The 27,378-nt window shown below is 44.5% G+C and overlaps 5 protein-coding genes and 4 non-coding genes across 24 annotated transcripts, besides 5 other annotated features; 4 read left to right on the forward strand and 5 right to left on the reverse strand.

The window, feature by feature from the left end:
• Nucleotides 1–114: 114 nt before the first annotated feature.
• Nucleotides 115–3,966, reverse strand: Arf1 (ADP ribosylation factor 1). Of its 8 annotated transcripts, NM_001104197.3 has the most exons (6): nucleotides 3,659–3,787; nucleotides 1,950–2,029; nucleotides 1,577–1,885; nucleotides 1,400–1,509; nucleotides 1,081–1,206; nucleotides 243–981 (listed from the first exon to the last, which is right to left on the reverse strand). In NM_001104197.3, exons 3-6 carry the CDS (start codon nucleotides 1,722–1,724, stop codon nucleotides 817–819), a joined length of 549 nt encoding a protein of 182 aa, NP_001097667.1. In that variant the 5' UTR covers nucleotides 1,725–1,885; nucleotides 1,950–2,029; nucleotides 3,659–3,787; the 3' UTR covers nucleotides 243–816. The 8 variants fall into 8 exon arrangements, with proteins under 8 accessions (NP_730759.1, NP_001097667.1, NP_001097668.2 ...); NM_168972.5 differs by lacking the exon at nucleotides 1,950–2,029 and having other exon boundaries at nucleotides 115–981; nucleotides 1,577–1,800; NM_001104198.2 differs by lacking the exons at nucleotides 1,950–2,029; nucleotides 3,659–3,787 and adding an exon at nucleotides 3,792–3,966.
• snoRNA:Me28S-G764 lies at nucleotides 1,280–1,357 on the reverse strand. Its single transcript, NR_001980.1, has one exon. It is a non-coding gene; the product is annotated as a snoRNA:Me28S-G764 (small nucleolar RNA).
• On the forward strand, nucleotides 3,548–3,842 carry asRNA:CR45969 (antisense RNA:CR45969). The gene has a single exon (NR_133312.1).
• On the forward strand, nucleotides 3,935–5,437 carry CG11109 (uncharacterized protein). 2 transcript variants are annotated; one of them, NM_168974.2, is made up of 2 exons: nucleotides 3,935–4,081; nucleotides 4,170–5,437. In NM_168974.2, the coding sequence occupies exons 1-2, from the start codon at nucleotides 4,016–4,018 to the stop codon at nucleotides 5,421–5,423; spliced, it is 1,320 nt and encodes a 439-aa protein (NP_730761.1). In that variant the 5' UTR covers nucleotides 3,935–4,015; the 3' UTR covers nucleotides 5,424–5,437. The 2 variants fall into 2 exon arrangements, with proteins under 2 accessions (NP_730761.1, NP_649425.1); NM_141168.3 differs by having other exon boundaries at nucleotides 3,993–5,437.
• asRNA:CR45968 (antisense RNA:CR45968) lies at nucleotides 4,115–5,458 on the reverse strand. The gene has a single exon (NR_133313.1).
• Nucleotides 5,437–10,719, reverse strand: Chro (Chromator). Of its 5 annotated transcripts, NM_001275297.1 has the most exons (7): nucleotides 10,369–10,503; nucleotides 9,886–9,960; nucleotides 9,672–9,753; nucleotides 9,185–9,610; nucleotides 8,192–9,123; nucleotides 6,859–8,125; nucleotides 5,437–6,434 (listed from the first exon to the last, which is right to left on the reverse strand). In NM_001275297.1, the coding sequence occupies exons 3-7, from the start codon at nucleotides 9,727–9,729 to the stop codon at nucleotides 6,337–6,339; spliced, it is 2,781 nt and encodes a 926-aa protein (NP_001262226.1). In that variant the 5' UTR covers nucleotides 9,730–9,753; nucleotides 9,886–9,960; nucleotides 10,369–10,503; the 3' UTR covers nucleotides 5,437–6,336. The 5 variants fall into 5 exon arrangements, with proteins under 5 accessions (NP_001262226.1, NP_001287150.1, NP_730763.2 ...); NM_001300221.1 differs by lacking the exon at nucleotides 9,886–9,960 and having other exon boundaries at nucleotides 10,369–10,719; NM_168976.2 differs by lacking the exon at nucleotides 9,886–9,960 and having other exon boundaries at nucleotides 10,438–10,503.
• Nucleotides 6,660–6,804: a mobile genetic element.
• A 104-nt stretch (nucleotides 10,720–10,823) lies between the features above and the next one.
• Nucleotides 10,824–12,698, forward strand: Ssl1 (Suppressor of stem-loop mutation). 2 transcript variants are annotated; one of them, NM_141170.3, is made up of 4 exons: nucleotides 10,824–10,883; nucleotides 10,941–11,165; nucleotides 11,219–11,560; nucleotides 11,613–12,698. In NM_141170.3, exons 2-4 carry the CDS (start codon nucleotides 11,101–11,103, stop codon nucleotides 12,520–12,522), a joined length of 1,317 nt encoding a protein of 438 aa, NP_649427.1. In that variant the 5' UTR covers nucleotides 10,824–10,883; nucleotides 10,941–11,100; the 3' UTR covers nucleotides 12,523–12,698. The 2 variants fall into 2 exon arrangements, with proteins under 2 accessions (NP_649427.1, NP_001262227.1); NM_001275298.1 differs by lacking the exon at nucleotides 10,824–10,883 and having other exon boundaries at nucleotides 10,981–11,165.
• asRNA:CR45970 (antisense RNA:CR45970) lies at nucleotides 10,994–12,134 on the reverse strand. The gene has a single exon (NR_133314.1).
• An 81-nt stretch (nucleotides 12,699–12,779) lies between the features above and the next one.
• Nucleotides 12,780–25,556, forward strand: slif (slimfast). 3 transcript variants are annotated; one of them, NM_168977.2, is made up of 3 exons: nucleotides 12,780–13,133; nucleotides 23,100–24,230; nucleotides 24,298–25,556. In NM_168977.2, the coding sequence occupies exons 2-3, from the start codon at nucleotides 23,102–23,104 to the stop codon at nucleotides 24,981–24,983; spliced, it is 1,815 nt and encodes a 604-aa protein (NP_730764.1). In that variant the 5' UTR covers nucleotides 12,780–13,133; nucleotides 23,100–23,101; the 3' UTR covers nucleotides 24,984–25,556. The 3 variants fall into 3 exon arrangements, with proteins under 3 accessions (NP_730764.1, NP_649428.1, NP_730765.1); NM_141171.3 differs by lacking the exon at nucleotides 12,780–13,133 and adding an exon at nucleotides 16,910–17,172; NM_168978.2 differs by lacking the exon at nucleotides 12,780–13,133 and adding an exon at nucleotides 20,998–21,130.
• Nucleotides 15,178–15,264: a mobile genetic element.
• Nucleotides 16,320–16,473: a mobile genetic element.
• Nucleotides 16,535–16,753: a mobile genetic element.
• Nucleotides 22,322–22,546: a mobile genetic element.
• Nucleotides 25,557–27,378: the final 1,822 nt, after the last annotated feature.

The raw sequence follows: 27,378 nt of genomic DNA on the forward strand, positions 1-27,378 counted from the left end.
TAGACAATTCGATAGGCAACTGATGTGTATGGCACCAGGGTATCGATAGGCAGTTACGATTTTGCGCGGACTTTTTGAAACGCATGTGCAAAAATCGAACAGCGCAGTAGTTTTCATTAATATTTAAATTTTATTTCAAATTACCTTTTAAGTAGTACTTTCCTTTTTAATATGGTCTTATATATATGCGTGATTTTTAATGGATTTTGCGTGACCAAGCGACAACAAGAAACAGAAGGGTTAAAAATTAAAATGGTATTTGTTGTATTTTTAAAGAGCAATTACAATTACAGTTTTTTCTCATTAATATTACTTTAATATTATAAAATTAAAAAGAAATATATATTTTGATGAGGGGTAGGGAGAGGACAAAAATAACTTAAAAAAGACATTTTTATACCATATACTATAGTTTCCTTTCTTGTGTGATTGGTTGGGCTTTTCTTTTACTCGATTTGCTTTTAAACATCCAATAATTATGTATACGAATTTAAATTATATTATAGCGTTCTTTATATGCTGCTTGAAAGGTTATGTTTTTGCAATTCAATAAACAATTTCAGTTTCTTGTTTGGAAATACGGACATGCGGAGCCCTTTAAGTTATGCGAAGATCTGCTGCTCTTGTTGTTGGTGTTGGTGCCGCTGCTGCTGTTTTGTGAAAATTCCTTCTGATGTCGATTTCCACCGTTTACCGCTGGATGTTGGATGTCCTTCAGCCGCTCTTTCTATGGTTCTGGTTGCTGGTTAACTGCTTCGGCTCGCTTGAAATCAGAGTTAGTTGTATTCATATTGTTGCTTTAATTTTAGTGTTTAATTAGCGATTAGCGTTCTTCAATTGGTTGGACAGCCAGTCGAGTCCCTCGTACAGCCCATCACCGCTAGTTGCACACGTCGCCTGGATGTACCAGTTGCGGTTTCTGAGTGAGTGCAAGCCGAGCTTGTCGGTGATTTCGGCCGCGTTCATTGCATTTGGCAGATCCTAAAATGATCCCAGAAAAGAGCGAGGTGCAATATTAGTATGACAATATAAGGACCGAGCAACTGGCTACTGATAACGACAACCTTTGCTTGGACCTACCTGTTTGTTTGCGAAGATTAGTAAGACTGCATCCCTCAGCTCGTCCTCTGCCAGCATGCGCATCAACTCCTCTCTCGCCTCACCGATACGCTCTCGGTCATTGCTGTCCACGACGAAGATAAGACCCTGTAACGATTCAAATGAAAACTTTATTCCAATTGTCCTGGCTTGAATCGTAGGAGATAGATCTCTAAGATAATATAGTCAGTCCCGTCTTGAAACAAAATAAACTTGAATAATCACAATGCATAATCATTACAAGCTGTTAACATCATATAGAATTTTCTGGAATCTGTGGAAAAGCTGAAATCACACTTACTTGTGTATTCTGGAAGTAGTGCCTCCACAGGGGACGAATTTTGTCTTGGCCACCCACATCCCACACTGTAAAGCTAATATTCTTGTATTCTACAGTCTCCACATTGAAACCTAGGGGGACAACCATTAGATATTAGATTTGGACAAGATACATTAAAGGTGCTAATAAGATACTTACCAATGGTAGGTATCGTTGTAACAATTTCGCCTAATTTGAGTTTGTACAGAATTGTGGTTTTACCAGCGGCATCCAAACCGACCATCAATATCCTCATTTCCTTTTTGCCGAATAGGCCTTTGAATAAGTTCGCGAATACGTTTCCCATGGCTGCTGTTTGTCTTTCGGATGCTCGGTAGTCGTAGGAAGTTGGATCTCTGGTTGGCCTGCTCGCTGTCTGCTGGCTGGAATTATGACAAGTTCAAATCCGAGTTGCTATACCGATCAGAATATGCAAACTGCACACTTGTGTGCATGGAGTGGGAGAATCTGTGAAGAGTCCAAAAATAGACAGTTGTAGGCGAGAATTTTTCGTGGTAGGAAGAGCTATCACAAAGGACGGATGCGCCGAAGCTCCTCTGGTGTTTGTTTCACTTATGATCGCGCTTACGTGTTGAATGGCGCTTACCCACTCTGAGTCATACAAAAACCGGAAGAGCGGAAAAACCGGAAAAAGAAACGAAATTCGTTTTTGTTTATTGTAATAAGGACGTCTTCAATGCGTCAGCATGAGAAAAACAGAAAATTTGTTTATGTAATTAATTCCACACTTAAATACAACGCGAAATGGAGGATGTATGAAACACGAGTCGCTTGCTTTTAGTGTTTGCCCCGCTAGCGGCTGCTGATAAGATATCGATTTTTAGTATAGAACCATGACGGCTGTCGGCGCTCAGCGCCTCCCTTCCAACGTCCTCCACCCACTTTACACAGAGTACGCAAGAAACGTGCGGGCTGAGAAGTGCGTGAATGATAAGGCCAGGTAACTTGCAGTTTTCGGCGAACTTGCTGGGCGGAGGGGAAGCTCCCAAACTCTACAGTGAGTCACCGCTGCCGCCTTTTGAGCCCTGCAACCGAGCAGGCTGCAACCGATGGCTAAGCAATTCATGTTAAAATGGAGGAACGCAATGAGCAAGCCCGTTTCGCACGAACACAAAAAGAAAAAAGGTTGCCAGCGAAACATACGGAAACCTTTCGTTTGACAGCAATCGGATATCCAAAAACCTAAGTTTGTTACAGGGAACTAACACCCCAGAGACTTCTTCTCCGGACCGGTAGTGCGCAAAGATAGGTGCTCCACGTTACTGAGAAGATGCTGATGCCAGCTGACGATAGTTGGCTTGGAAGCAGCCGAAATCGAAAACTACACGTAGCAGCTTTTAATTTAGCGCTGAGGGAAGCGAGGCAGCCCACCACCGCACACTCACGCATACACCCGCAGGCGCCAGGGTTGCCAACTGCGTTGAGCCGCCCTGCCTTTGCTGCCTTTAATGCGTTTAAATAGAAGCTCCAGGCGGAGGGCGTCACTGCTCGAAGATGAACGCTTCGCCAGCCCACGCCCCATGTTCAGACATTTCGCAACTAAGCCCACTTTCGGATCGGGATCAGACAACTTTGAACTTTATACGTGGTTGCCTGCGTCTGTGTGAGTGACGTACGCTGTTTTTCTTATGGGTTGGTGAAATGCGGCTGCCGCCGTCCCTTGTTTTTACAAGAATACAGAGACCGGTCCGAAGTTACTTGGACTTCTTTTAACTGAGATCCTTTTAGCTCAGTGACACTTTACACGTCCATTTACCGATTATTCTGCCTTTTTTCGTGGACTTTTCTTTGATTGAATTTTCTATGCTGCCAAACACACCACACACCGAATTGCGAATAGAAAGATAATGGAGAGAAATGTATCGATAGCATCCGCTACCGATAGTCGATGAGCACAAGTCACTATTGTCTGCCGAACAGAGATTGTAAAATGTTCCCAATTATATAATTTAGCTATCACTTTTGTAATTAAAGGAGAGCTTGTCCTTGTCTCCTGTTACGATAATGCTATAAACAAAGCACCGACGATTAATTCGTGCGGCTTCCAATACTAATACTTCCACTATTCACCACAGCCGCGTACGTTGCGCGAGTGTTCGTGGATAGCCCACACTAAACACTCACACGAACATCTACATTACTGCGGAACTTCTTAAAATCAAGAAAAGTATCTCTGCCTTGACATACCACCCCCTTTTTCGACTGAAAACGCATACGCACCAACTAATTGAATCAAATGCACACGGCTAGGAGCGGAAATTTTAAAAACTTCTGCTTGGAAATGTCTAAAATCACAGAGCAAAATAAAACTTGACCGAGAATACACTTGCTGTTGAAAAAACTGCAAACTCACCAACATAAACGTTGCCGATAGAGATGGGCGCAGCGCATGAGCTAGAGCGGGATGCCGATGTTGTGTAGTCCCGTGGTGAAAACTCGGGAAATGCTGCCACGTCTCTTCTCCGCCACCTCGGCTAGAGTTGCCAACGATTTGGATTAATCGATTCATCATTGTCGCACAATGCTCACTCGATAAAGTTCACTATCCAGGTGATTTGAACTAAGTTAAATGTTAATATGTTTTACCCAAAAACACCATTTTTGGTGAACCCGTTGCTGGAAGCCGATATCCTTAAAGTGAATGTATGTACTTTCAATGTGCACAAATACGTATTTACAACAAAAACTGGCTTGCAAATTTTATTAACTGTTAATTCCTGGTTTTGTCAAGTCTGCTGCACTTGCTCCGCTGTTGGAATGGCTGTGCCTTACTCCCAAAGTCACCACTTACAGGGTGAACACTCTTAGGTGTTCCGTTGACGACTTTCGGAAAAAGTTAGAAGAAAAACTCGCCATTCGCTACGGTGTAAAATCTCCAAGGATTTACTGCTTGCCAAACCTACCCGAGATGTTGTGCATTGATCCGCTGGACTCACAGCTCACCAAAGCTGTGGCCGACTCCGAGCTCAAGGAGGTAGTGGTTGACACTAACTGCGGAGCTGCACTACTGCGAGGCGCCCACATATACGCCCCCGGTGTTTTAGCTATGGAGTCAAACACTGAGCGGGAGGAACTCGTCAATGTCTACGCAGATCTGGATGGAAAATGCAAGCGCGGGACGGTCAAGCGGTACGAAAGCCCAAATAAGGTTTTCCTGGGTACAGGCAAGGTGTTAATGCAGCGGTATCAGCTGTTCAACAACGCGGAGAAGCCCGCCTCTGGAGTGGCCGTGGAAATGCAGTCCAACGTCAGCGGAGTGCCCACGCTGGGGGATCTAAGCAGCGAAGACGGCCTGTTGCAAAACCTGCCTTCTATTGTTTGCGTCCGTGTCCTGGATCCGCAGCCCGGCGAGCGCATACTGGACATGTGTGCCGCTCCGGGTAACAAAACAAGCCACATAGCCGAGTTGATGGGCGATCGGGGATCTGTGGTGGCCCTAGACAATTCGGCCAGTCGCGTCCGCAGCATGCTGCCCAAATTGGGACACTACAAAAGCATAACGGCGCATGTTTTTAACTCCACCGAGGCAGTGGCAGCGGACGCTCCATCTGCACCCGTGGGAGAATTCACTGGGCCTCCGTTTCCATGTGAAAGCTTTGACCGAATCTTGCTCGATGCACCCTGCAGTGGGCTGGGCAACCGGCCACAGTTGTCCTGCAGCATTAAACAGGTTAAGGTCTTGTCCTCATATCCCCATATTCAGCGCCGGCTATTTGAACAGGCAGTGCAGCTCGTTCGTCCTGGCGGCATCCTTGTATATAGCACGTGCACCGTCACCGAGGATGAGTGCGAATGTCTTGTGGCCTGGGCACTAAGAAAATTTGTCGAGCTGCGGCTAACAGATGCCACTCCCCGGTGGGGCGGTCCCGGACTTCCGCTTCCCGGTTTCGAGGCATGTAAATCTCGTCTGTTGCAGCGCTTCGGTCCAAGCGGAGCAAATGCGGACACTGTGGGCTTTTTTATTGCGAAGTTTCAGAAAATATAAATAAATTCAACTTCACTGAAATTTTTTGTTTATTGGGCTCGATAATTTAAACATTCGTTTTGATTTGCAAAAGTAAGCCGGCTTATGAGTGATATAAGTGAGACCTACGCTAGTGGTATTTGATCAAGAAAATTTCAACCCTACGCTTAGAAAAGCATTTGAAAAATGCAGTCTGATAACATTTAGGCTTTGCTCTCCCATAGCTGCTTGTGCTATCTTAATGGAGATACATAATGTTATCTTTTTGTTTTCGAGTTAAAAAGAACTTAAATAATTTACAATTCATAACTAATGTAATTTTACTTAAATCTAAGTCCGTCATTGTTATTTAACGATTCTTGTTAAAAGCAAAATTATGCATTTCGGGAACTTTAAAACTTTCTACGACAAAGATTTACTTAATGATTTTACGAGTTGTAAGTTAAAAGGAAGTCAAAAATATTACCAATCATTGATGGGACCCCGATAAATGCATGTTTTGTTTGTGCTTGAGGAAATTACTAAATATGATGAGAACATCGATGAAGGCTTTTAACGCTGGCGGAATCTCTCACCTTGACTGCAGTGATAATTATCGTAAAACTGCTTGACTCCCACGATAAAATAATGTTTTAAATAAGGTATTCGCATAATTTATTTCATCGTTCGATGCCTTTTGTTTCCCCGGCGCAGCATTATTGTTTCGCTAGACGTTTAGCGTTCTGGTTCCCGGTATGCTTTCGCCAGAATAATATTCACTACTCGCCAAACACGGCTCTCAGTCAGTGCTGGTGCATACTTATGGCCAAGAGAATGGATTGGCTAGGACCAAACAAAAGTGGAAATGGGAAGAACCCACCAACGTCAGGTTCTTTCAATATAATAGTCTTAAGAACTAAGCCTAATTATATGTACGGATACTATTAACATGATTTTACGTTGGGATGTTGAGCGTCTTAAACTGATCTTCGTGCATCTCAGTCATCATGAAGGTTCCATCCTGAAGCAACAAAACAACGCGACGTGTACCTCCTGAAAAAAAACAGAAAATGAACAAGTAGTTAGTTTTTGAAGAATAATCCCCTAAATATTGCTATAATTTTCTATGCAATTCCGATTTATAAAAAAGCTACCCAATGTATAGTTCTGCAAGAAGAAAAGCAAGAAAATGCTATCGACTATCATCTGATAGTATCTACCCCTCGAGAAACAAACGCACTTGCGCTGCGAATATATATCCCTGCTTAATCATTCAGTTCTCTACGTTCATACAGACAGACAACGCTAGATCTGCTCGCTTATTGATCCTGATTATAAATAGAAAATATATACTTTATATCTTCAAAAAGCTTCCTTCTACCTGTTATGAACTTTTATTATTACTCTACGAGTAACGGATATAAAAGCCAACACAAGAAGCTGGCCTTGTCAAATTTTTATGAAAAACACGACTTACCCGGTGAAGGCAAATCTGCCTGTACCACCTCCGCTGGTATCTGGGATTCCGTGCCATCGCTGTCTGACGTCGTGATATGGATCTGAGCTGTGGGTGGCGTTCCCGTTCCAGCGGCAGAAGCCTCCGCTTGTTGAAGCACCTGGTGTTGCGCCAACTCCTCTTCTGTCATGGACACGAGAATCTGTTCACCGTCCGCCGTAGCTGCTCCGACGCCGTGAGACTCGACCTGTTCACCGGCTTGAACGGCTTCGGCCACTGCGTGGTCCAGAGAAAGAACATCCTGGTCTTCTCCCTCTGCGGCTGCCACGTACGCAAATTGCTGTTCTCCATCCGGGCCCTGCGTAACGAGAATAGTTTGTCCCTCCGCATTTTTTCCCGCTACCTGGTAAACAGTGCCGTCCTCTCCTCGCACCAGCAAGGCCGAGCCGTCCTCGTTGGTAAGAACTTGTTGATCGCTGCCCAGAAGGGCCTGTGCCGCGGCTTCTAGCTGCTCTCGTTGTTGCTCCTGCTGTTGCTCCTGCTCCATTTGCAGTTGGGTCTCCTCCTGACCAATAAGCTTGCCGGTGATTGGACACAACTGAGCTTGGTGCTGATGAATCTCCTCCTCCAATTCCATTTGCAGGGGCGTTGGCTGGATTGTTGACTTGGAAACTATTCTTTGCCGGGCAGGAGTCGCTTTCTGTTGTTGACTGGACTGCTGCTGAGACAGAGCCTGTCGCTGGCGTGCCTGGGCAGAGCGCTGAGCCAACAACTCTTCCCGGGTCACTACTTTACGCGTAACTTTCAAGTCCCCTGACTTTGACAGCTGTAAAATCTTTTGCTCTGGCGTAACTGCCTTGGCACCCTGAGGAGTTTGTACTTGTTGGCGATGTTGCGGAGTTCCGACACCGGCTCGTGCAAGGACTCGACCACCCGGGTGAGCCCGGCCGGGCGCCTGCTGCAAGTTTTGACGCACATGGGATGCACCACCCACTCCAGGACGGCGATGAAGTGCTGCTGTTACAGGGCCGTGGCCGGGAGTTCGAAGCGCGTGTTGTCGCTGGCCCACAGTGATGGGCGAGTTAGCGCCCGAATGCGCAGGACGAGCCATTGGCAAACGCTTGGCTATGCCTGCGGCGGGCGGCGCAGCGATCACTTTTTGCGGAACGGGTGCAGGCGAAACGGGTGCCGGTGCCTCGGAATTTTCAACCCGAAAAACGCCTCTTGTGCTGCTGCCCACCTCGGAGCGCGAAAGATACCGCACGGGACACTCTGGTTTCTCCTTTTTCTGCAACGAATTAAGATCATTGTTATTAATTGGCTGCTGCGTAGAAATAGCATTATTTCGTAATACCAAATTTATTGTGTTTGGCATCTCGGGCTTGCGAAACATGCCGGAGCTCGTGCTATCCTCAGTATAGATGATTTCACCCATTTTTTGTTCCGTTAGGGGCGATACCACGGTGGAATTGCCGTTAATTTTAGTCTGCTGCTTTTCCGTGGACTGAATCCGTGGCTTGTTCAACTGCACGGAGCTTCCTCCGTTTTTTAGACGCTTCACGGTATGGGACGGAAGATCCTCTTCAAGGTCCTCTAGGTCCATCGAGTCGTTTAACCCGCTCCCCTCTAAACTTGAGTCTGTATTGTTCAGCTTTCGCTTGATCGCTCCAGAAGATGGTGGCCATTCCTGTTCCGTGGAGGATTCATCTTCGTTTGCCGAGGAAGGCGAGGAGGATCCATCTCCGGCAACGGTTTCATTGACCCACTGCTTAAAGGCATCCATAGCCTTGGTCTTGGAAGTTCGAGATGGCCGAGAAGACGGCGATACCTGCGACGACGCCGGAAGTGGGCTGTGTGGGGCGGCAGTATCTGACTTTGCGTTTGTCCCTGATGACTGCATGCGCTTCAGAGCATCCAGACCCTTCTCCCTAGTAAGTTTTTGGCGTGCCAATTGCTTTTCGAACATCTGCAAAAAGTATGGCACACGCTCGAGATTGGCCATCACCTCCCAGGTGTTTTCATGATGCGAGCGATCAACCCACTTAACCAAATACTCGTGGGTCTTACGGCGCGGATTGAAGCGCTTAGCGACAATCTTTTCCACTGGCTCTTCGGTGCGCTGATCTGTCTTGGAATCGATCCTAATGGCTATGCGGTTGTTCGGCTTCACGGCTCCGGCAGAGGGAACTGAGGAAGGCGTTGGTGTACTCGGCTTGGACTTGGGTCTTTCGTTTTCTGTATCCTTTAGTTGATTGGCTAACGTAGGCAGCTTACCGGTTGGTGATTCTGTTGATTTAAATATAGTTTAATAACAAGTGTGACTTTTATTTAGAATGTTTTGTATTACTTCTGGTAGGGGAGACGCTCGTGTTGTTGTTGTTGCTATTTGATGTGTTGTTATTGTTTGGATTGACCACAGTCTTTGTTATTCGCACAGGCATGTCCTGGAGTTGTCCGTGTGCAATTTTGCCGAATGACTGTATGGTCTTCCCAGCCACAATCCACGGCTCGCGGACGCTATCGTCTAGTTTTACCCAATGCTGGTACAAGGCCCACGAGCTGCCGGACGCGTCCTTGCGCGAGTGCAGCTGAGTAGCTTTCCATAGCGTAAAAGCCCAGATGGTGGGCTTGGGATCGAGCGATTCCTTCAAATTTGCATTTTCCTTTTCGCAGGCGTCCTCTTTGTGGGCCTGAAACTCTTCCACGAAGTTGTAGGCCCGGAGACATCGTCCACATACAAGAACGTCCATGTTTGCCAATTCCTCCTGTGCAGCTGCAGGGCAGAACACAAAATTAACAATAAAAATTATTTACCAATGTTTTTAGTCACTCACCTCTTATAATGTTTGCGTGTTTGCCGATTTCCGTAGGTGAAATCTCCTGTGCCAACATTATTCACGACTCCAGCGCCCAAGCCTTTGAAGAGAGCATTTAAAGTGTGACTTAAAAATAGTGCTGAATGGAGTCTTATTATTTGTTATTGCTTGGTTTTGAAATATTGGTAAACGGCGAAGAAAAAGTACAGTGCCGTGGTGTGTTTGTGCTAACTTGAACCAGGTGGCAACGCGAACGGTCGCTGTCTGCGGTGTGTGTCCGATATGGTGAGTTCAAGCATATGTACATCTGCAATGGGCAAAATGCAGCGGCGCTTAGGCAGCCGAAAAAAAACACTAAGTACATTATGAAAAGAACGAGCCTGCCGCACTGTTGTAGATATATAATATAATAAAACACAGAAAAGCACGAACTATGCGTAATGCGACTTTATTAGTTACTTAAACTTATCTGTTACAAATGCATTTGAACTTCAACACAGCTAAAAATTAAAATAAATAAAACCCTATGGTTCGATCCTATTTGTTTTCATTTAAAAAAAAGGATTACATATAGTTTAAATAATATCAAAGTTCACAATTTCATTTTGCCCGCTAAACCTTGCAGGCACTAGATATAGGCCAGGTATGATTGCAAATAAGCCTATTCCACATATCATTAAATTAAAAGATTTCTCTAGAACACTTTGGTACACACCTTCATAAACAATTTTGGATAAATATCAAACTGAATGTTGTTTCAAACGGTTATTTTAATTTAACTGACTCCCGATTTTTCAACACGAGCAGCTCCACTGCTGCTCACAGTTGTACGCGCGAACTCTGAATGCCAAAAGCGAAATTCGGCTGCACGGAAATTGTCCAGAGATGATTTGGTTCCGGCTGTGCGGACCTTAGAATGCTCTTCTGTGCTAAGCTATTTAAATCCTAATATTACTGGGAGTGTATTGCCTGTCGATAGCTTTAAACTAACTGCAGTCCAGTAAATTTTAAGATTTCGAAGGTTTTTTCGAATATAGTATATGATATAAAACGCGGGTTTCAATGCTTGCACGGTTTTAAGTGCCCAAACTTAGGGTGTAGCGCCCTTTTCAGTTCGCCCGTGTGGCGGTGCACTTAGTTAGCCAATTACGCGTCGTGGTGGGTATATTTATTGATGTGGCAACTTTGGGCGCAATAATAATAATATTGTACTTTTTTTGTTCATATTAGGTAAGAAATTCGAAATTATTTTTTATTATTTCATTTTATTATGTCATTCTTTTGTAGATATTTATTGATATAAATACTTACCCAGGGTTGCCACCCAGTGTATTGTATTTAACGTAGGCCCTGTGTGTACACACTGTTACATTAGCCGGCGCATTTTATTTAGCGTTAATTGCTTTTCTTTCTTGATTTGACTTGGTAGTGCATCAGGACTGCAAGTATGGCCGACGATGAGCAAGAGGACCAGAAGGAGTACCGCTGGGAAACGGGCTATGAAAAGACATGGTGCGATGGTGTGCGTGACAATGTAAGCCCGCACTTACTTTTAATCCTATTAGGGAGGCCATCAAGGACGACGAGGATGGGATGCTGGATGGAGCCATTGCAGAGATCATTCAGAAGGCCAAACGCCAGAGGCAGGCTCAAAAGTCCAAGCAGAACCGCCTGGGCATGATGCGCCACATGTTCGTTGTGCTCGATTGCTCTGAGTCCATGAGCGTGCCTGATTTGAAACCCACACGACTGCGGTGCACCGTCAAGCTGCTGGAGCTGTTTATCGAGGAGTTCTTCGATCAGAACCCCATCAGCCAATTAGGACTCATAGCGCTAAAAGCTAAGCGAGCGGAGAAGGTGACCGAACTTACCGGCACTTCGCGCGTGCACCTCAAAGCGCTAGAGAGGTAAGAACCGAATCAAACCAGCGTTCTCCATTTATATCCCCTTTTTGTTTAGCTTGGCTAACGTGTCCTTGACCAGCGAGCCTTCGCTGCAAAATGGCCTAGATCTGGCCCTAAAATCGCTTAAGGTGGTGCCGTCGCACGCCTCCCGAGAGATCGTCATTATCATGGGCTCGCTCACCACATGTGATCCTGTCGATATTAACCTCACCATCGACGAGTTAAAAAAGGAGGGCATACGCTGCTCGGTTATTTCCCTGTCCGCTGAGATTCACGTGGCCCGCTACCTCACTCAGCAAACAATGGGCACCTTCGGGGCTGTTTTGGATGATGCACATTTTCGGGATCAACTCATGTCTCAGGTAGATCCACCGCCCGCCGCTAAGACTCAGCACAACTCGCTTATTCGCATGGGCTTCCCGCACACAAAGAATGAAGTTGAGGGCAAGGACGCGCCATTGTCCATGTGCATGTGCCACATAGAGAACTTGGAGGAGCCCAGTGAACTGACCACTACTGGCCACCACTGCCCGCAATGCAACAGCAAGTACTGCGAGCTGCCCGTGGAGTGCCAGTCTTGCGGCCTCACCCTGGTCTCCGCGCCGCACTTGGCGCGTTCCTACCACCACCTTTTCCCGGTGCCAAATTTTGAGGAACTGCCGTTTGAGGCGATGCCTGCTTCGTCATCCGACCTCACCAGCGATGTCAGGGAATGTTACGGCTGCGCCAAAGCTCTTGGGCAAGGCGTTGACAAGGTCGCCGATAAAGTCGTCTTCAGATGCGGTTTCTGCAAGCAGTTCTTCTGCGTTGACTGCGACATCTTCATTCACGACACATTGCACGCCTGCGTGGGATGCAACACCATTCCCGGCGTAGACGGTCTGGTTTACCAGCAAAGTTCCAAGTCTGACCAGGTTGATGCACACCCAGGGCCCTCAAAGCAGCGCGGCCAGTGTGGGATGTAACTGACTTTCTATAGATAGATATTTCGAACTTCCACATAACTACGCATTTGGGGCAAACAAAATACAGTTCGTTTCGAAACGGTGGTTATGAGTTGTATCAATTAAAATCTGGTTTTATGCTTAATAATTGTGAAGGCGAGCGTAGCATTATTATGGCCGTTGTGTGAGACCCTCTCAATTGTATTGCTAATTACTTGGTCATAGGCTCTCTGTGCCGCTTCATGCGAACTTGGCGCACTTTTGTCTAGAGCTCGCTTGAGTTCATCATCAGCGTTTGCCGCATTCGGTCGGGTTTAGTTGCGATTCAATCCAAAAGCTCTCGGCACCCACAGGTGTTCTCGTTGGAACTTTAGCTTTATAGATGTTAACCCGCGTTGGTGTTGTGAATTTTGAAGAGCCAGAACTTTTGTTCAGTGGGAGACCGATGTGACGTGGATATACTGCTCTGTGACACCATAAACAATTTATGAAGATCAATGACGCTGCTTTAAACTAGTATTAAACCAGTTAGAGGCCAGCTAAACCGCCACAACTGTCTATTACCTTATAAAGTTCAACATTTAATTGAAGATTCATAAGCATTCCGAAGGTCTACCATAAAAATCAAAAATGTATGTACATATATTGTGTTATTGTTATTAATAATTGGTTGTTTTTAAAGTTTCTAAATTTTTTTAAAAAGATAACTATTAGACTTATGCTTTTTGATTTTAGAGTTACAATACAAATTCTTTATGCGGTTTCTAAAAGATGCGAGCAAATGGCATCAATAATAGATAATAAAACATAAATAAAAGCTTTTAATTTGTATATATAAATTGGTCTAAATGTAGCTTGTAAATAATAGGTTCAAATGGTATGTAACTTGCGGCAAAATGCAATAGGATAAAAAATCAACAAAGCGAGCCGTGCGGGCTTTAAGATATGTACGGCTATGTATGGCTAGATCGGTAATCAAGAATGTAAATACTTTATATACTGTTATACATTGTAACTTTATAATTCCCAGCGGAACAAGACGTACTCGTAGTAATTTTATATAACTCCATATATCTCTTGAATAGCGAACAAGCAATGGCGATGAAATAAAAGATATTTTATAAACTGTCCGAATTGGATCCACATATTATTAGCGCTTGAGTCTAACATTCGCGATCATTTATAAGCCCATATGTGTTTTAAGGTATACAATTTCTATTTCTTTGTTACTATTGGTTCTAAAGTCTGTCATAGAATTCGTTAACTAAGAACTTGACCTTCAGAGACCATCTGGGCAACAGCAGTCAGAATAATATCCGTCAATTAAAGTTGTTTTAGACGCAAATAGCACGACTAGTCTCTCTCGTTAATTACTGACTAGCCCAGCGACTAACCCATGCCAGCTTTCATTAATTTACCCGTATGCATTTGAGCAATATAAAGACGCTTCCGCATCGCACCCCGCACAAAAGCGCGAAATCACAATCACAAATCTGGTGATAATTATATGTGAAAGTGGAATGAATCAGATAATAAATGTCGCTCTTAATTGTATTTTCATTTGTGTGTACATATATATGTACATATGTACATATAGTACATATGTATGTAGTTGAAGGAGTAAAGAGTTCGCGTCCTGGTCCAGTCCAGCCAATGCAGGCAAAATTGCTTCGCTAATTTATTCAACGCTGCCCGAGAATGACTAACTGAAATTTGAGGGACTAGGTCGCCTTTGATACGAAAAAGTTCTGTGCGGCTAATCACTTTCTAATCAGTAAGTTATTTCTCGTGCAGGCAACGCAACTCATTGATTGGTAGAGTTATTTGCATTGTTCAGAAGTCGGTTGAAATTGCTTTGAATGGCTTGTAATTTGCCATCGCTGTTTAAAATTTGATGTTTCCGAGTCGACTTTGAGCGCAATAAAAGTGAAGTGATAAATCCAAATCAAGCCGCCCAGACGGAAGCGCAAATCGGAGGACGGGAAGCTCCACATTGGCATTGTGTTTATTTCGTTGGGAGGCACCTCCTTCGAGCTTCTGGGGTCGAGCCCATATCGTGCTGGTTTAAATTTAATTGTTGCTAAATGAATGACACGAGTGTCGAAAATGAAGGGGAGCGTTTATTATCAGATTTAAATAACTATATCGCTTCATAATTAAATTAGAGCGCAGTCGGTGGGAGAATTTTTATTTGCTTGCGGATGCATTAACTTTACAAACAAATAGAAATTATCCATTCTATTTGTTTTTCAGCTGCTTTGAAAATAAACCTCAACAAGAACTCCTCCTTCAGCAACATCAACTACATCAACAAATGACTTCCGGGCAATTAAAATGAAAATGATAATCCTATTTCCCCACCCCCTTTCGCCACCCAAACCCACATGGATATTAATTAATTGTATAAAAACAAGGATTTAACAAAAACCCACCGATTAATGTCGGTAAACTCGGTTTTTTTCACCCACACACCTCCGAACGCAATTATGCAATAAATGCCTCAAAATGTTTGCACAACTTTTAATTATAAATGTTGAATTGCTAATTTGAAATATGGCGAATGCAAATCGCTGGGCGTTGGACGGCGTGAAAGACTAGCCTCGCCACGCCCCTCGAGGGGCTTGCATGCCCTTGCAGAGGGTATACTGACTTCTGTTAAAAGTCAGTAGAGCAGCGATATAAATATATACATACATATATATTATTGATCAGTATCAACAGTCGAGTCGATATGCCCATCTTCGTCTGTAAGTCAATCAGTCCCTGGTTTTGGAAGCTACATGAAACATCTTCTTTTTTTCTATAAATCGGAAATGGAACTGGTCCGGGACTACTATATCACATAGCTGGTAAAGGATCTAACAAAAAATAAATTTAAAAAAAAAATGTAACTTCGTTGTTATTTCTCAGAGACTTTTTTGATTCTTTATACGAACTGTTGTTGTCTGATAACACCTAATTTATTTTTGAAATTTAGTATACCCTTATAGCTGTCATAGGATATTTAATTTATATTTAATTTAATTATATTAATTATATTTAATTTAATATACCAGATTCGTCGCCTTAAGTATTTCATCTGTTTAGGGTATATAAACTCCAGCAAGGGTATATAAGCATCGGCTTGACAAAGCTTTTTTTTACCTGAATTCAGCTCAATCAAAGTGTGAGCAGTAGACTTGTCCGCTTGCAGTATGCAGCGGCACGTAACAGCCTTAACCTGCTTTTCACGGAGCGTGGGGAAAACGAAATACTCGGGAAAACCTCCTATTTAAAAGATGCGTCTCGTAGACGTACATACATAAGTTATTGCTATGCCAATTGAATAAAGGAATAAATTGTCAGAATTTACTTACATTTTTACACCCTTGTTTTGCATAAAGTGGCTTGTGTTAGCGCCTATTAGCACATTAAAACAAATATAAAATCAATTCGCAGAATTAAAATATTTTGTACAAACGTACATAAATACATACATATGTATTTTTCATGTTCTTGCTGTCTATATCCGATAATCAAGATGTTAAGAAGTAATATTAAATATTAATATTAATATAAAGTTATTTTACCCCTTACTCTTAGAGTAAAAGGGTAGTACAAAATCGCACAGCTGGTAAATGAACTATTGAAAAATAAATTTTAAAAAAAAATGTACCTTCGTTGTCTTTGATCAGAAATTGTTTTGATTCTGAACTCAACCGTTCTGTAACAACACGTAATTTATTCTTGAATTTTAGTGTATTCTTATAGGTGCCATAGGAAACGTTCAAAAGACCAATGCAGAAGCCGTAATTGTTGTTTATAACAACAACACAACAATATGTACATATATGTATGTATATATGTAATCTTGATCAGGATCAATAGCCGAGTCGAACTGGCCCTTTCCGTCCGCCTGTACTTCCGTCCGTCCGTATGAACGTCAAGATCTCAGAACTACACTAGCTAGAAAGTTGGGATTTAGCATAAAGATTTTAGAGAAACACTAGGGGGCGTAAGAGTGGGCGTGGCAATATTGTCAAAAATCTTGCGCTGCGTCTTTGTCTCAAGAATCTGTATGCTCAATCTCAACCTTCTAGCTTTTATATTTCCTGAGATGTCGACGTTCATACGAACACGGTCAGGTTGATTCGGCTATTGATCCTGATCAAGTATATATATACATACTTTAAATAGTCGGAAACGCTTCCTTCTGCCAGTTACATACTTTGCAACAAATCGAGTATACCCTTTCACTCGACAAGTAACGGGTATTACAAGATGGAAATGGGCTGTTCGATTCTTCAGCGGGAAATCTAATATTACAGACTGAGTTGTCCCGTTAGTTTCTGCGCGGATCGTCAGACCTCCTCTTTATCGGATTCCTCTTTGCGCTGCTCGCTAAAACCAAGTGCGGCTCAGGTAATTTGACTGCAGTTTGCTTCGTCTCAGATTGGGCTTAATACATTTCGCGAAGAGCGCGTGAATGAGAGTTCAGTTAATTTCTGTTTTTGTGGCTTGTCGCGATCGCAGGCGTGTATGCAAAATAAAGCGCGAATGATTTACGGAAAGCGCTATTAATAAAGTCTCGTTTGACTGTCGATTGCTGTAATTTCAATCCGCACTACCACATCTCACGCAAAAGTTATAACCTATCGAACCTGAAACCCAGAAACTTTTACTTAAACTACGGTAATTCCGGTTTTGGAGAGCAGTAGACTGCTTTTTTCGGCATTCTGAATTTTTATTACCTCTGGAACTTTCTTTTTGTTTTTGTATTCCGCAAAGCGTTGGCCCACATGACATCATTGTTGTACCCTTGAAGTGGCTTACATATACAAGTACATATGTATGTGTGCAATATACAGTAATTGCGACACCGAAAATGCAAAGATTTGTTAATATTTGTGCATATTTTTAACTATTGCAGTCTACAGCCCCATTAAAATAAATAAGAATTATGTAGGAAATAAGGGTTTTAAAATTACGTTAACTTTTATACCCGTTACTTGAAGAGTACATTAAATTAGGATTGAATAAGCTTGTTTAGATTTTGGAATCACAGAGCAAAAGTATTTAATTTTTATGTGGGTAAAAGGTCGTCATCACTGGGTACATCGAAGGCTATCAGCGATGACTTCACTAGCGCAGCTCTGGCCATGATGATCCGTACTTTAAGTAGCCCAACACCGGGTTGAAGGGCTATTTTCCCGTGATCTGATAATTTACGACTCCGCATCGGTCGTATCGATTATCAGCGATAATTAAGACGGTAAACGGCACTTGGCAACCGTAGCTGATAAAATAATCTGTTCAGGCACAGGAGTGATTTGTTGTTGCCCCCGAAATCAGATTTTAATCGTTAATTTCAACAGGCAATCTTAGCTGACTTACTATAAATTTTTCTGTATCATTTTAAAGGACTTAAAGTACGCCACAAGCAGGTATATGAAAAGAAAGAGATTACGTTGTAATCGGGGATTCGCAGAGATAAAAAAAATAGGCTTTGGTCCGGACTTAGATGGCTGTGACTCACCCCTTTTGAATTTGTACGCGAATGTGCATGTTCTTTCCCCTATGCATTCCATATGACTTGCTTTTCAGCTCACCATTTTGCAGTTCCAACTGGCTCCGCGAATGTCAAGTTAAGAAAACTCCTCCCGCTCGACGAAAAAGGCAGCGTCAAAGTCACAAACAATTTGCAAGCAACACTGAGCACTCAACAAGGCGTATTGAAACAAACCCCATTGGTATAGGCAGGTTAACTCCCAACATACCGAGCGCCCACGTAGGCTAATGAAAAATAGTTAAGATATGGAGTATGCAAGATGCGAAATGCTGTTTAAAACTTTCTGAAACAAGCGAAAATGCATAAAGTTCGGTGACTGTAACGTAATTAGACGCCTTGGGATCTTGGGTGGTAAATGCTTTCTCGGCGCAAAGAGATAAACATCCATCGCGGCCTAGACGGCACTTGCCCGGTAATAACGTCTAAAGGTATTGACACATAAATCGCACAAACAGCCAATCGATCAAATTCAAGCTCATTTTCTACCTTTTGTTCATTCACAAGTGTCAATGCAGCCTGTGAGCTTGAAAACTGTTGATAATGGAAAACAAATTCTGACAAAGTATTTGCCCTAATCTTTTTTTACGCAAGACAGTCATGTAGACACTTCGTATGAAGCACGATTGACAGGAATATCAGACCAAGGGATGGGCTCATACATTGTCTATTCTTATTTCCTTGGAGCTGTGAGGGTGGCCTCAGGGATTGATAAAGGCCGTGTCAGATAGTGTTGCAGATAGTATGCCGAGGAGTGGGCACAACTCTCTCCCTTTCTGTTATCTCTTATCGGGCGAACTCACGAGTCGCGGCCAAGTGGCCAAATACAATATGGGAATTGCTTGCTCCAGTGCAGTTATCTCTTATCGCGAGTCTTGCCAAATGGATGAGGGCCTACTTTAATTGCATCAGATATTAGGCGAATGAAATTATATAGCACCGCCGACACGACAGAGGCCGACTTTGCACTAAGCCAACGCATGGGCGCCTCTTCTCGCCCCACGGATTTTCGCAGGCCAAAAATTCTCGAGCGATTAATCTGCCAACGTTGGTCCGCTGGGAAAGATAACGTACATATGCTTGTGTGCTCCAGAACCCGCGGGATTATACAATTTGACTAATTTTTATTGACCGTCTGGGAAACGTTATAAAAATGCTCTGATCCCATCTAATGAAAAGGTGAGATGAAATAAAATTGAGAAGATATTTACAATCCTTTAACCAATTGAGGACCATAAAGGCAAGAAGTGTCAAAGGAAGTGTTTATGGAGTTTTCATTGAAACGAGCCAGTCGAGTGCTCTGAAAAGTTGGCTGGTGGAGGGCAATCGAGCCGGAATCGTAAATGCTAGGCCGCAGTTGGGGTCTCATAAATTAGAAGGCAAATATATTGTGCGGATCATAAACCGATTTGGCATGCCACAATCCCGCCGATATCGCCACCCGACTGCTCCGTTTTGGCCACGTAGTGGTGACGTTGGCTGGAGCCACCACCAAGTACCCTACACACGGGCCACGGCGTCTGGCGAAGGTGTGAAAATGCTTAACTATGGTCAATGAATTGATCAAATATTTGCAGGCGAACGAATCAAATTAGTGATCAATTACCCCATCTCCGGGCTGTCATTTATTGTGCACACCAGTGACGTCACAACACAACCATCTGACGTCAAAATGTCTCGACGAGCACTGAGAGAAGAGTGGTACTGCCACGAGATGGCCGTTAATGACACATCAAATAGAGACGTTGGGACTTCACTGTTCATTTATTCGCCGCCACCGCACAGGTGCACTGGCGCAGATGTAATCGCGGCTTGGCGGTTGGAGTCCATGTCCATGTCTCACTGCGATTCACGTTGCAAAGAAGTAGGTCTACATCTGGACTATGGACTGACTAACGAGATTTTAAGGTGTTGGGGGCTTCGTAATTTGTTTTTCGAGTTTGACTGGCCCCTGCCACCCCCTCTGCCACTTGGAGAGCCGGTCTCGTCTCAGTTTGGGCCAGGCTTCGCGGGCGAGAAGTATTTTGACAAGTCATTGGTCATGGGTCTGTAGCCGCCGCTTGAAATTTGAAATCGGAGAACCAGCGGCAGTGGCAGCTCGCTTGGTGAATTTGTTGTGATTGGCGATTGGGAGAGCTCAGAAGAGCCGTCTCGTCCAAGTCCAAGTCAAGGTGTGGAAAATAACTGAGCTGCGTGATGAGTGAAAAGTTTTCGTAAGCCAAATGTGTTTCCCTATCGAGCAGAGCAGCTGGCAGGTGTTTTTAGAACATTTAGTGCATTTCGATGTTCGGGCTCGGAATTGCAGGTCAAGATAACGGCGCCCAACGGGGTCAAGGTCGGATGGCAGGCGTTCGCCAACATTCATTGGTATGCGTTTAATGCGACTTGGCTGTATAGTGTTTACGCCGCGCCTACGTCAAAAATTTCATGGCTAACGGGGGCGAAGCTCGCTTTACTCGCATTTTTCGGCGTACCAACGTGCCGATAGACACTCGATAGACCCTCGGGGGAGGTGGGGCGGTGCGGTGAGACTGTTCACACTAGCCGTCCTGCAAGCCACACAAATATGTGGCCGACAATGGTCGCTCGAAACTGGCTTATCAATGGCACGAGCGACGGTGGAAAACAGCTTATCGCGGTGACGTCAGGCCGGCAAAGCAGGTGGAGCTGCTAACACCCGCATTAAGGCGACATATACATATTAAATATTTATGTAATTGGGAGTTGTTGTCCCAATACAACATGTCTGTACGGCTGAGCCCGAGCCTCGGTCAGTCCTACCGGCCCGAAAATAAATGTTATATTGCCCTCGGTCACGAATCGGATTGAACCGGAAATCCAGGGCGACACGGCTTTCGTTTCGCTGGGAAAAAGTTGTTAGCAATCAGGCGACGCGTCGGCCAAATGCGAAACCAAAGCTTTAACCGATCCGCCAGCAGCGCACGACGATCAGAAGCATTTTGGAGAGCGTCGCGCGCGGTTACTTGATCGGCAGTTATTTTGTTGGCCTTCTGAGAAGTTAAACGTGACTGAAGTGAAACGGGGACTTTCGACTCGAGCCGGCGGACGAATAAAAAGTAAAAAGTATGTGTATTTCAGGACCAAACTTATCCACTAGGGTATTGGCCAGGACTATGCTACCTGAAGAGTGAAAGAACTCGGTGTCTCGATAGCTGGCGGCTGTTCGTTCCAAGATTTGTTATCATTCGGCCTAATCCCCAATCCGTCTGAAAGCAAAGAGAATGATCGTAAACTTAATGGCGAGCCAATAAAATTGTGTAATTTATAATTGCCATCCAAAACAACGTGAGCTTTTGGATCAAGGCAATCCTCAAAATAATGAGCAAGAATTGTAAAAACAGAGAAAGACTACAAAAAATCAACACCAACGCTAAAAATTCCGTGTTTGAAGATTGCCTTCTGGTTGTAGACAACTCTTAATTTGGTATAGATACGATTCAATTTTATTGTCTAGGTTGCCTCGGCACTCCAAGCGCTGTTCTATCGACCACCAGATTTTTATCCATTAGAATGTTGAGAGTTTCATACAGTGCAATACATTCAGGGATTCACTTTTGTTTTAACAGCCCAGTTCAGCTAGTAGATAACTCAGTGAAAACAGGTTATCGATATCAGTGCGAGCATTGGCTACAAACTTGTAACCACTCCGATCTGACGGTTTGTGAGTACTCGCACTTTGAAACGGCACCAGCGAAAGCTTATCGATCCTCGGAAGAATCAAGGCCGACTTTCGCTTGGCACCCTCGAAATCCAAGCGATCCAATCTGCCGTCTCTTGAGCTCCTCGACATTGGTCCTCGCTTTTACAGCGATTTCGCCAGCTAATCTGAGATTCCTACATTGAACTCTGCCCGATAAGATAAAGCCTGGCGCGTGCTTCACTGGCCCCTAAGCGGCTTATCGGCCGGTGGGGTTGGGCTAAGCCAAATAATGTCAAATTACTTATAGCGCGGGCAGATTATTAGACCGAATACTGCAATTATGTTGTAAATAATATGATTATTACTGGGATTCCCGAATACAAGTCATGAGCTGACAGAAGGCAAACACAAGAACTAACTGCTCTTGCAAACATTAGTTACTGGCGCATCTGATGTATTCGAGATAAAGACATTTTTGTTTTAGCAAATTCAACAACAAATCCATTTTTAAATACAGATGGCGTTCTATGACTCATAGACTATACATTTAAACGGCAATAATGGCAAAAGATTTATCGACCCTAAAATGTACTCGAGTGTCGATCAACTTTACTTTTTATACCCCTTACTCGTAGAGTAAAAGGGTATACTAGATTCGTTGAAAAGTATGTAACAGGCACAAGAAAGCGTTTCCGACTATATAAAGTCTATATATTCTGGATCAAGATCAATAACTGAGTCGATCTAGCCCTTTCCGTCTGTCCGTCTGAACGTCGAGATATGTACGAACCACAGGAACTACAATATAAAAGCCAGGAGGCTGAGATTCAGCATACAGATTCTAATATTCATTATGAAAATTAAAATTAATCAATGATTTGATGACTGCTAAGCTTTGAGAGTTTCAAGTGAATGCTAGATTCCGCTTTCATACATATTTCTTATTATTTTCTTACGGTAATTTTGGAATTCTGCCAATATTTGTTTACTGTATACTAATACTGGTTTTGCAATCAAATAATTCATCAAATATCCACATTTCAATGGCAATCGCAACAAGCATTCATAAACCAAAATCACCAGTCATCGTACATTGCCGGACCAGTTTAGACTGATGAATAACTCAATCCAATCCGGACATAGCCAAACAAAAACAAATGATAACCAACAGCAAGCTTGAATAAGAAATTAAATTTGGTTTCCTGTCTGTTCTATTGATCAGCTTACGCAACTGTTTTCTTATCGAGTGGACTGATATAATAATTGTTCTGATTAATTTAGGACCTTAGTATGACGACCAATAACATAAGTATGTTATTATGATTAGATTTAATTATCTAACACGGTTAGATGTTAAACAAATATGTCATTAACCGATCTTATTCTTCCCAGCCATGACCAATCTCTGGAAGGCATTGACGCGTCGCAAGACGGAGGACGTGAACGAAGGCGAGTCCCAGTTGGCGCGAGTGCTGAACCTTTTCGATCTGACGGCTTTGGGAGTGGGCAGTACTTTGGGACTGGGAGTCTATGTGCTGGCTGGTCAGGTGGCCTTCAATATTGCCGGGCCAGCGGTGACCATTTCCTTCCTGATTGCGGCCATCGCGTCTGCCTTCGCGGGGATCTGCTATGCGGAGTTCGCCGCGCGAGTGCCCAAGGCGGGAAGCGCCTACGTATACAGCTACGTGACCATTGGAGAGTTCGTCGCCTTCACCATAGGATGGAATCTCATTCTGGAGTATGTGATTGGCACAGCCTCAGTTGCGCGCGGCCTGAGCGGATATTTCGACTCTCTGATCAACAACAACATGTCGAAGGCATTGAATGAGTCGATGCACATCGACGTCGACTTTCTGGGTGACTACCCCGATTTTTTGTCCTTCGGCATGGTGCTGCTCCTGGCGGCCATCCTCGCCTTTGGCGCCAAAGAGTCAAGCTTCCTGAACAACATCTTCACCACAGTCAATCTGGTTACGATCGCTATCGTCCTGGTGGCTGGCGCCATGAACGCCAACGTCGACAATTGGCGCATCCCGAAGAAAGATGTTCCCGAGGGCTTTGGCACGGGAGGCTTCATGCCGTTCGGCATTGCTGGAGTGATGGCCGGAGCTGCCAAATGCTTCTACGGCTTCGTGGGGTTCGACTGCATCGCCACCACGGGCGAGGAGGCCATCAACCCAAAGCGCAACATTCCGCTCTCTATCGTGGTGTCGCTGATCATAATCTTCCTATCCTACTTTGGAGTGTCCACGGTGCTGACTATGATGCTGCCCTACTACAAACAGGACAAGGATGCACCTTTTCCTCACGCTTTCGATTCCGTCGAGTGGTACACCATCAAGTGGATTGTGACCATAGGTGCTGTGTTTGCGCTCTGCACTAGTTTGTTGGGCGCCATGTTCCCACTGCCTCGCATCCTCTACGCCATGGGCAAGGACGGCATATTGTTCAAGAGGCTGTCCACAGTGAACAGCTACACGAAGACCCCGCTCCTGGCCACCATTGTGTCTGGAATCTTTGCGTGTAAGTACGCTGTCAGAAAGTGTCCTCTGTCCCCTTATTTATGACTCTACGTCCATCCCTTTCTCAGCCATAATGGCCATGCTCTTTAACCTGGACCAGCTTGTGGACATGATGTCCATCGGAACCCTGTTAGCATACACCATCGTGGCAATTTGCGTGCTAGTGCTGCGCTACCAGGACGAGGAGATGACCAAGCTGGTGTCTGTCAAGGCACCGAATGTTTTCCGGCAATTCTTCAACGGCAACTCCTTCCGGGAGCCCAATTCTATGACCTCGTCCATCACCAAAGTCGGCATTGTGGTGTTCGCCATCTTTTGCCTGGTCTGGTGCTCCCTCCAGAAAGTCTTCGACCTGGACAGCACCGGCGGAATTGTGGCGCTCAGCTTGGTGGGCGCTGTGCTAATCCTCATCTGCGTTGTGATCGGCATGCAGCCGGTGTCGACCATTGAGCTCACGTTCAAGGTGCCGCTAGTGCCGTTCGTGCCGTGCCTCAGCGTCTTTGCGAATTTGTACCTGATGTTTCAGCTGGACCTGAACACATGGATCCGCTTCCTCATCTGGATCGTGATCGGCTACGTGATTTACTTCTGTTACGGCATGCGGAACTCCACGCAGATAAGTAGGAGCCGCAGTCACGCCGAGGTGGCGGCAAGCGCTCTGCAGAACCAGGGACAGCACGTGAATCCCGGCTTCGAGCCGGACTACAAGGTCGAAAATGGGGGTCGACCCTACGAGTTCTCCGAGAAGCTGTAAGGGCCAGCTCTTCTAGCCGCGTACTGTAAACCTTTTCTACAGCTTAAACTTCGTTCACCTTTGCATCTTCTTCTGAATAGTAACAAGACTCCTCTGCCTTCTTAGCTAGCACGTTTATGTGAGAGAGATGAATAGATTGCGCATGGAAATTAAATGGATCTGCCATGGGTCGGCTTTGTTGTTCCGGCCCTGGGGATCTGTTATTTCTGTGCGCCTCAGGACTTCTAGAGGGAGCTCAGAGCAAACTCTATTTTACCATTTTAATGTTTTATCCCCATTTCAACAATCCAATTTTAATCAGCCCAAACGATTCCGCCGCAATGCCCCGTTTGTTGTGATATTTGTAAATATACCTATATATAGATTAATATTGGTCGCATATTTGTATGTTTGTCACAATTACTATCGTTATGTAAATGGAATTGTATCATATTATGTGTGTCATCGCCCCGCGTAGCCGCATTTAGTGTTTAAGCTCTTTAGCTGCTAAGCCTCCCGCCCACATTTGTTATTATTAGCCAAAAGAGAAACGAATTTTGTCCCTTCTTGATTATTAAAAATGCAATAATGTTCAACATAACGTGTTTGGTATATTTAATTGAGATGTGAACCCAGCCACCACAGACAAATCCTTGCGACCCGAAACCGGAATGAGATATGGGGTTCATAAATATTTATCCACGGACTAGAGCTCCATTCTTTGCAACTTTGCAGGCCTCAGCGACAGAACTAAAACTTCTCCATGGGCTTGAGCAGCCCCTTCCGAACGTATTTATTTGTTCTTTTTGGCAACTAGGACTGGGTGTGGCGTAGAGTCCCGAACCAAGTCCAGGACCCACTCTGTTTGCTAACCGGCTTAGTTAAATGGCAAAGAATCTGGCCTCCGACGCTCTTCTCCTCCTCCGCTTTCTCCACTCCTCACAAATATCTAAGCCCTGGGAAACTTCAAGAGTAAATAGTCGGGGCGGGTCGAAAAAATCGCAGCGCAGAGCCAAAAAGCCAGATAAAAGTTGCTTGGATATTGCAAACAAACACACACACACACACACACACACACACACACACACACACACACACACACACACACACACACACACACATCGTAGCACATATGAATGAATGGGACGGGTCCTGAATATGCCAAATGGAGGATTGCCATCGCCGGATGGTCCACAAAGGCGTCCACTGAGAAAATACAATTGTTTTGTCCGGACTTCGCCTTAGCCCCTTCTATTTCAATCTCGCCCTAGCACTAATTTATGCACTTTAAAAGCATATCAAATGCTTACGTGGCGGCAGGGAATGGCAGGCGGACGGCAAAAAAAGGATATTGCGGAGAGGAGTGTAATTTGACTTTTGTGTCTTTGCTGCGCACATATGCGGAAAAATGCAGTTTTTCACACGCTGCTATGTGAGCATTGGTGAGCATAAGCCCTCGGCGCATTTCTTTCCCACTTTCAATGAAGCCGCCAGAAACTGCCTTAAAGTATGCTTAAAGCCCAGTCAGATACGATCAGATCGTTCCAGCGACCCACCCATTAGGCATGGAACGTGGAACGTTCTTCGCCCCAAAGCCTCAACAAGAGTGTAAACATTGTGTATCTATCCGAGATTGGCACATTTTACATGGCAGATTCGTATCTGACGGGTGTAAATGCTGCGAGTGGATAGCGGTATTAAATGGCCACATTCTGCCGGCCTTGCGGATGCAATTTTCATTTTATCGATTCACATTCGCCGCAGCCCCTCCCAGTATGCAACGCAATTTGCTCTGCGATGGGGCTCAAATAAAATGTCGGCCTAAAAGTATCCGTTGCGATGCAGCGCTAGGTAGATAAATAAACAATAAATGCCTCAGATGGCCACTGGCCATAGTTCGATGGGTGAGGGAGGGGAGGAGCTCCAGCCATTTTAGGCGCTTATTGCGCGCACTCTACGTTTGTGGTTTCATTTGTGAGTTTTAATTAAATACGTTTAAATATTTGTTATGTCCGAACGACCAGAGACAGCAACAGCAACAGCAAAAGCGACAGCACAACAAACAACGAGCATGAATGGGGAGGGAGGCGGGGCTGAGGGATGGAGCCTCGGCATCAGTGCACCTGGTAAATATTAGCGAAAAATTAGCTAAGTATTTTAAGCGCAACATGTTCGTCCTGCGGCTTTCAGCACCAACATCCCCAGCATCCTGGCGAACGGCCCCATGGGCTCCGGGGCAGCGAGCCGGGGGAGTGGACTTCTGCACATCATTGGCAAAGCTTTCGGTGCGTGAGCATTTTATTTATTTATAAATAATGCATAATTCATTTAAAATGCGTGCGTAAAATTACTGCTAAGTGCTTAATCCTGTAAAATGTAGCAGGAAGCGAGGCGGGCCGCTGGAGTCGACCGGATA

The sequence above is a fragment of the Drosophila melanogaster genome, chromosome 3L (genome assembly GCF_000001215.4).
Source record: "Drosophila melanogaster chromosome 3L".
In the NCBI taxonomy this organism is placed as follows: Eukaryota; Metazoa; Arthropoda; class Insecta; order Diptera; family Drosophilidae; genus Drosophila; species Drosophila melanogaster.

What these genes read in the sequence shown, in the direction of transcription:
- Chro (NM_001300221.1), bottom strand. Translation starts at nt 9,729, where the DNA reads ATGTTGGCACAGGAGATTTCACCTACGGAAATCGGCAAACACGCAAAC. An exon ending in TGCCAAACACAATAAATTTG is followed by an intron (nt 8,126 to 8,191) that starts GTATTACGAAAT and finishes AATTCGTTGCAG; the next exon opens with AAAAAGGAGAAACCAGAGTG. An exon ending in GGCAGATTTGCCTTCACCGG is followed by an intron (nt 6,435 to 6,858) that starts GTAAGTCGTGTT and finishes GTTTTTTTTCAG; the next exon opens with GAGGTACACGTCGCGTTGTT.
- slif (NM_168977.2), top strand. Translation starts at nt 23,102, where the DNA reads ATGACCAATCTCTGGAAGGCATTGACGCGTCGCAAGACGGAGGACGTG. An exon ending in TGTGTCTGGAATCTTTGCGT is followed by an intron (nt 24,231 to 24,297) that starts GTAAGTACGCTG and finishes TCCCTTTCTCAG; the next exon opens with CCATAATGGCCATGCTCTTT.
- CG11109 (NM_168974.2), top strand. Translation starts at nt 4,016, where the DNA reads ATGTTTTACCCAAAAACACCATTTTTGGTGAACCCGTTGCTGGAAGCC. An exon ending in CCGATATCCTTAAAGTGAAT is followed by an intron (nt 4,082 to 4,169) that starts GTATGTACTTTC and finishes GGTTTTGTCAAG; the next exon opens with TCTGCTGCACTTGCTCCGCT.
- Arf1 (NM_168972.5), bottom strand. Translation starts at nt 1,724, where the DNA reads ATGGGAAACGTATTCGCGAACTTATTCAAAGGCCTATTCGGCAAAAAG. An exon ending in ACTACTTCCAGAATACACAA is followed by an intron (nt 1,207 to 1,399) that starts GTAAGTGTGATT and finishes GAATCGTTACAG; the next exon opens with GGTCTTATCTTCGTCGTGGA. An exon ending in TAATCTTCGCAAACAAACAG is followed by an intron (nt 982 to 1,080) that starts GTAGGTCCAAGC and finishes GGATCATTTTAG; the next exon opens with GATCTGCCAAATGCAATGAA.
- Ssl1 (NM_141170.3), top strand. Translation starts at nt 11,101, where the DNA reads ATGGCCGACGATGAGCAAGAGGACCAGAAGGAGTACCGCTGGGAAACG. An exon ending in ACGGGCTATGAAAAGACATG is followed by an intron (nt 11,166 to 11,218) that starts GTGCGATGGTGT and finishes TAATCCTATTAG; the next exon opens with GGAGGCCATCAAGGACGACG. An exon ending in CACCTCAAAGCGCTAGAGAG is followed by an intron (nt 11,561 to 11,612) that starts GTAAGAACCGAA and finishes CTTTTTGTTTAG; the next exon opens with CTTGGCTAACGTGTCCTTGA.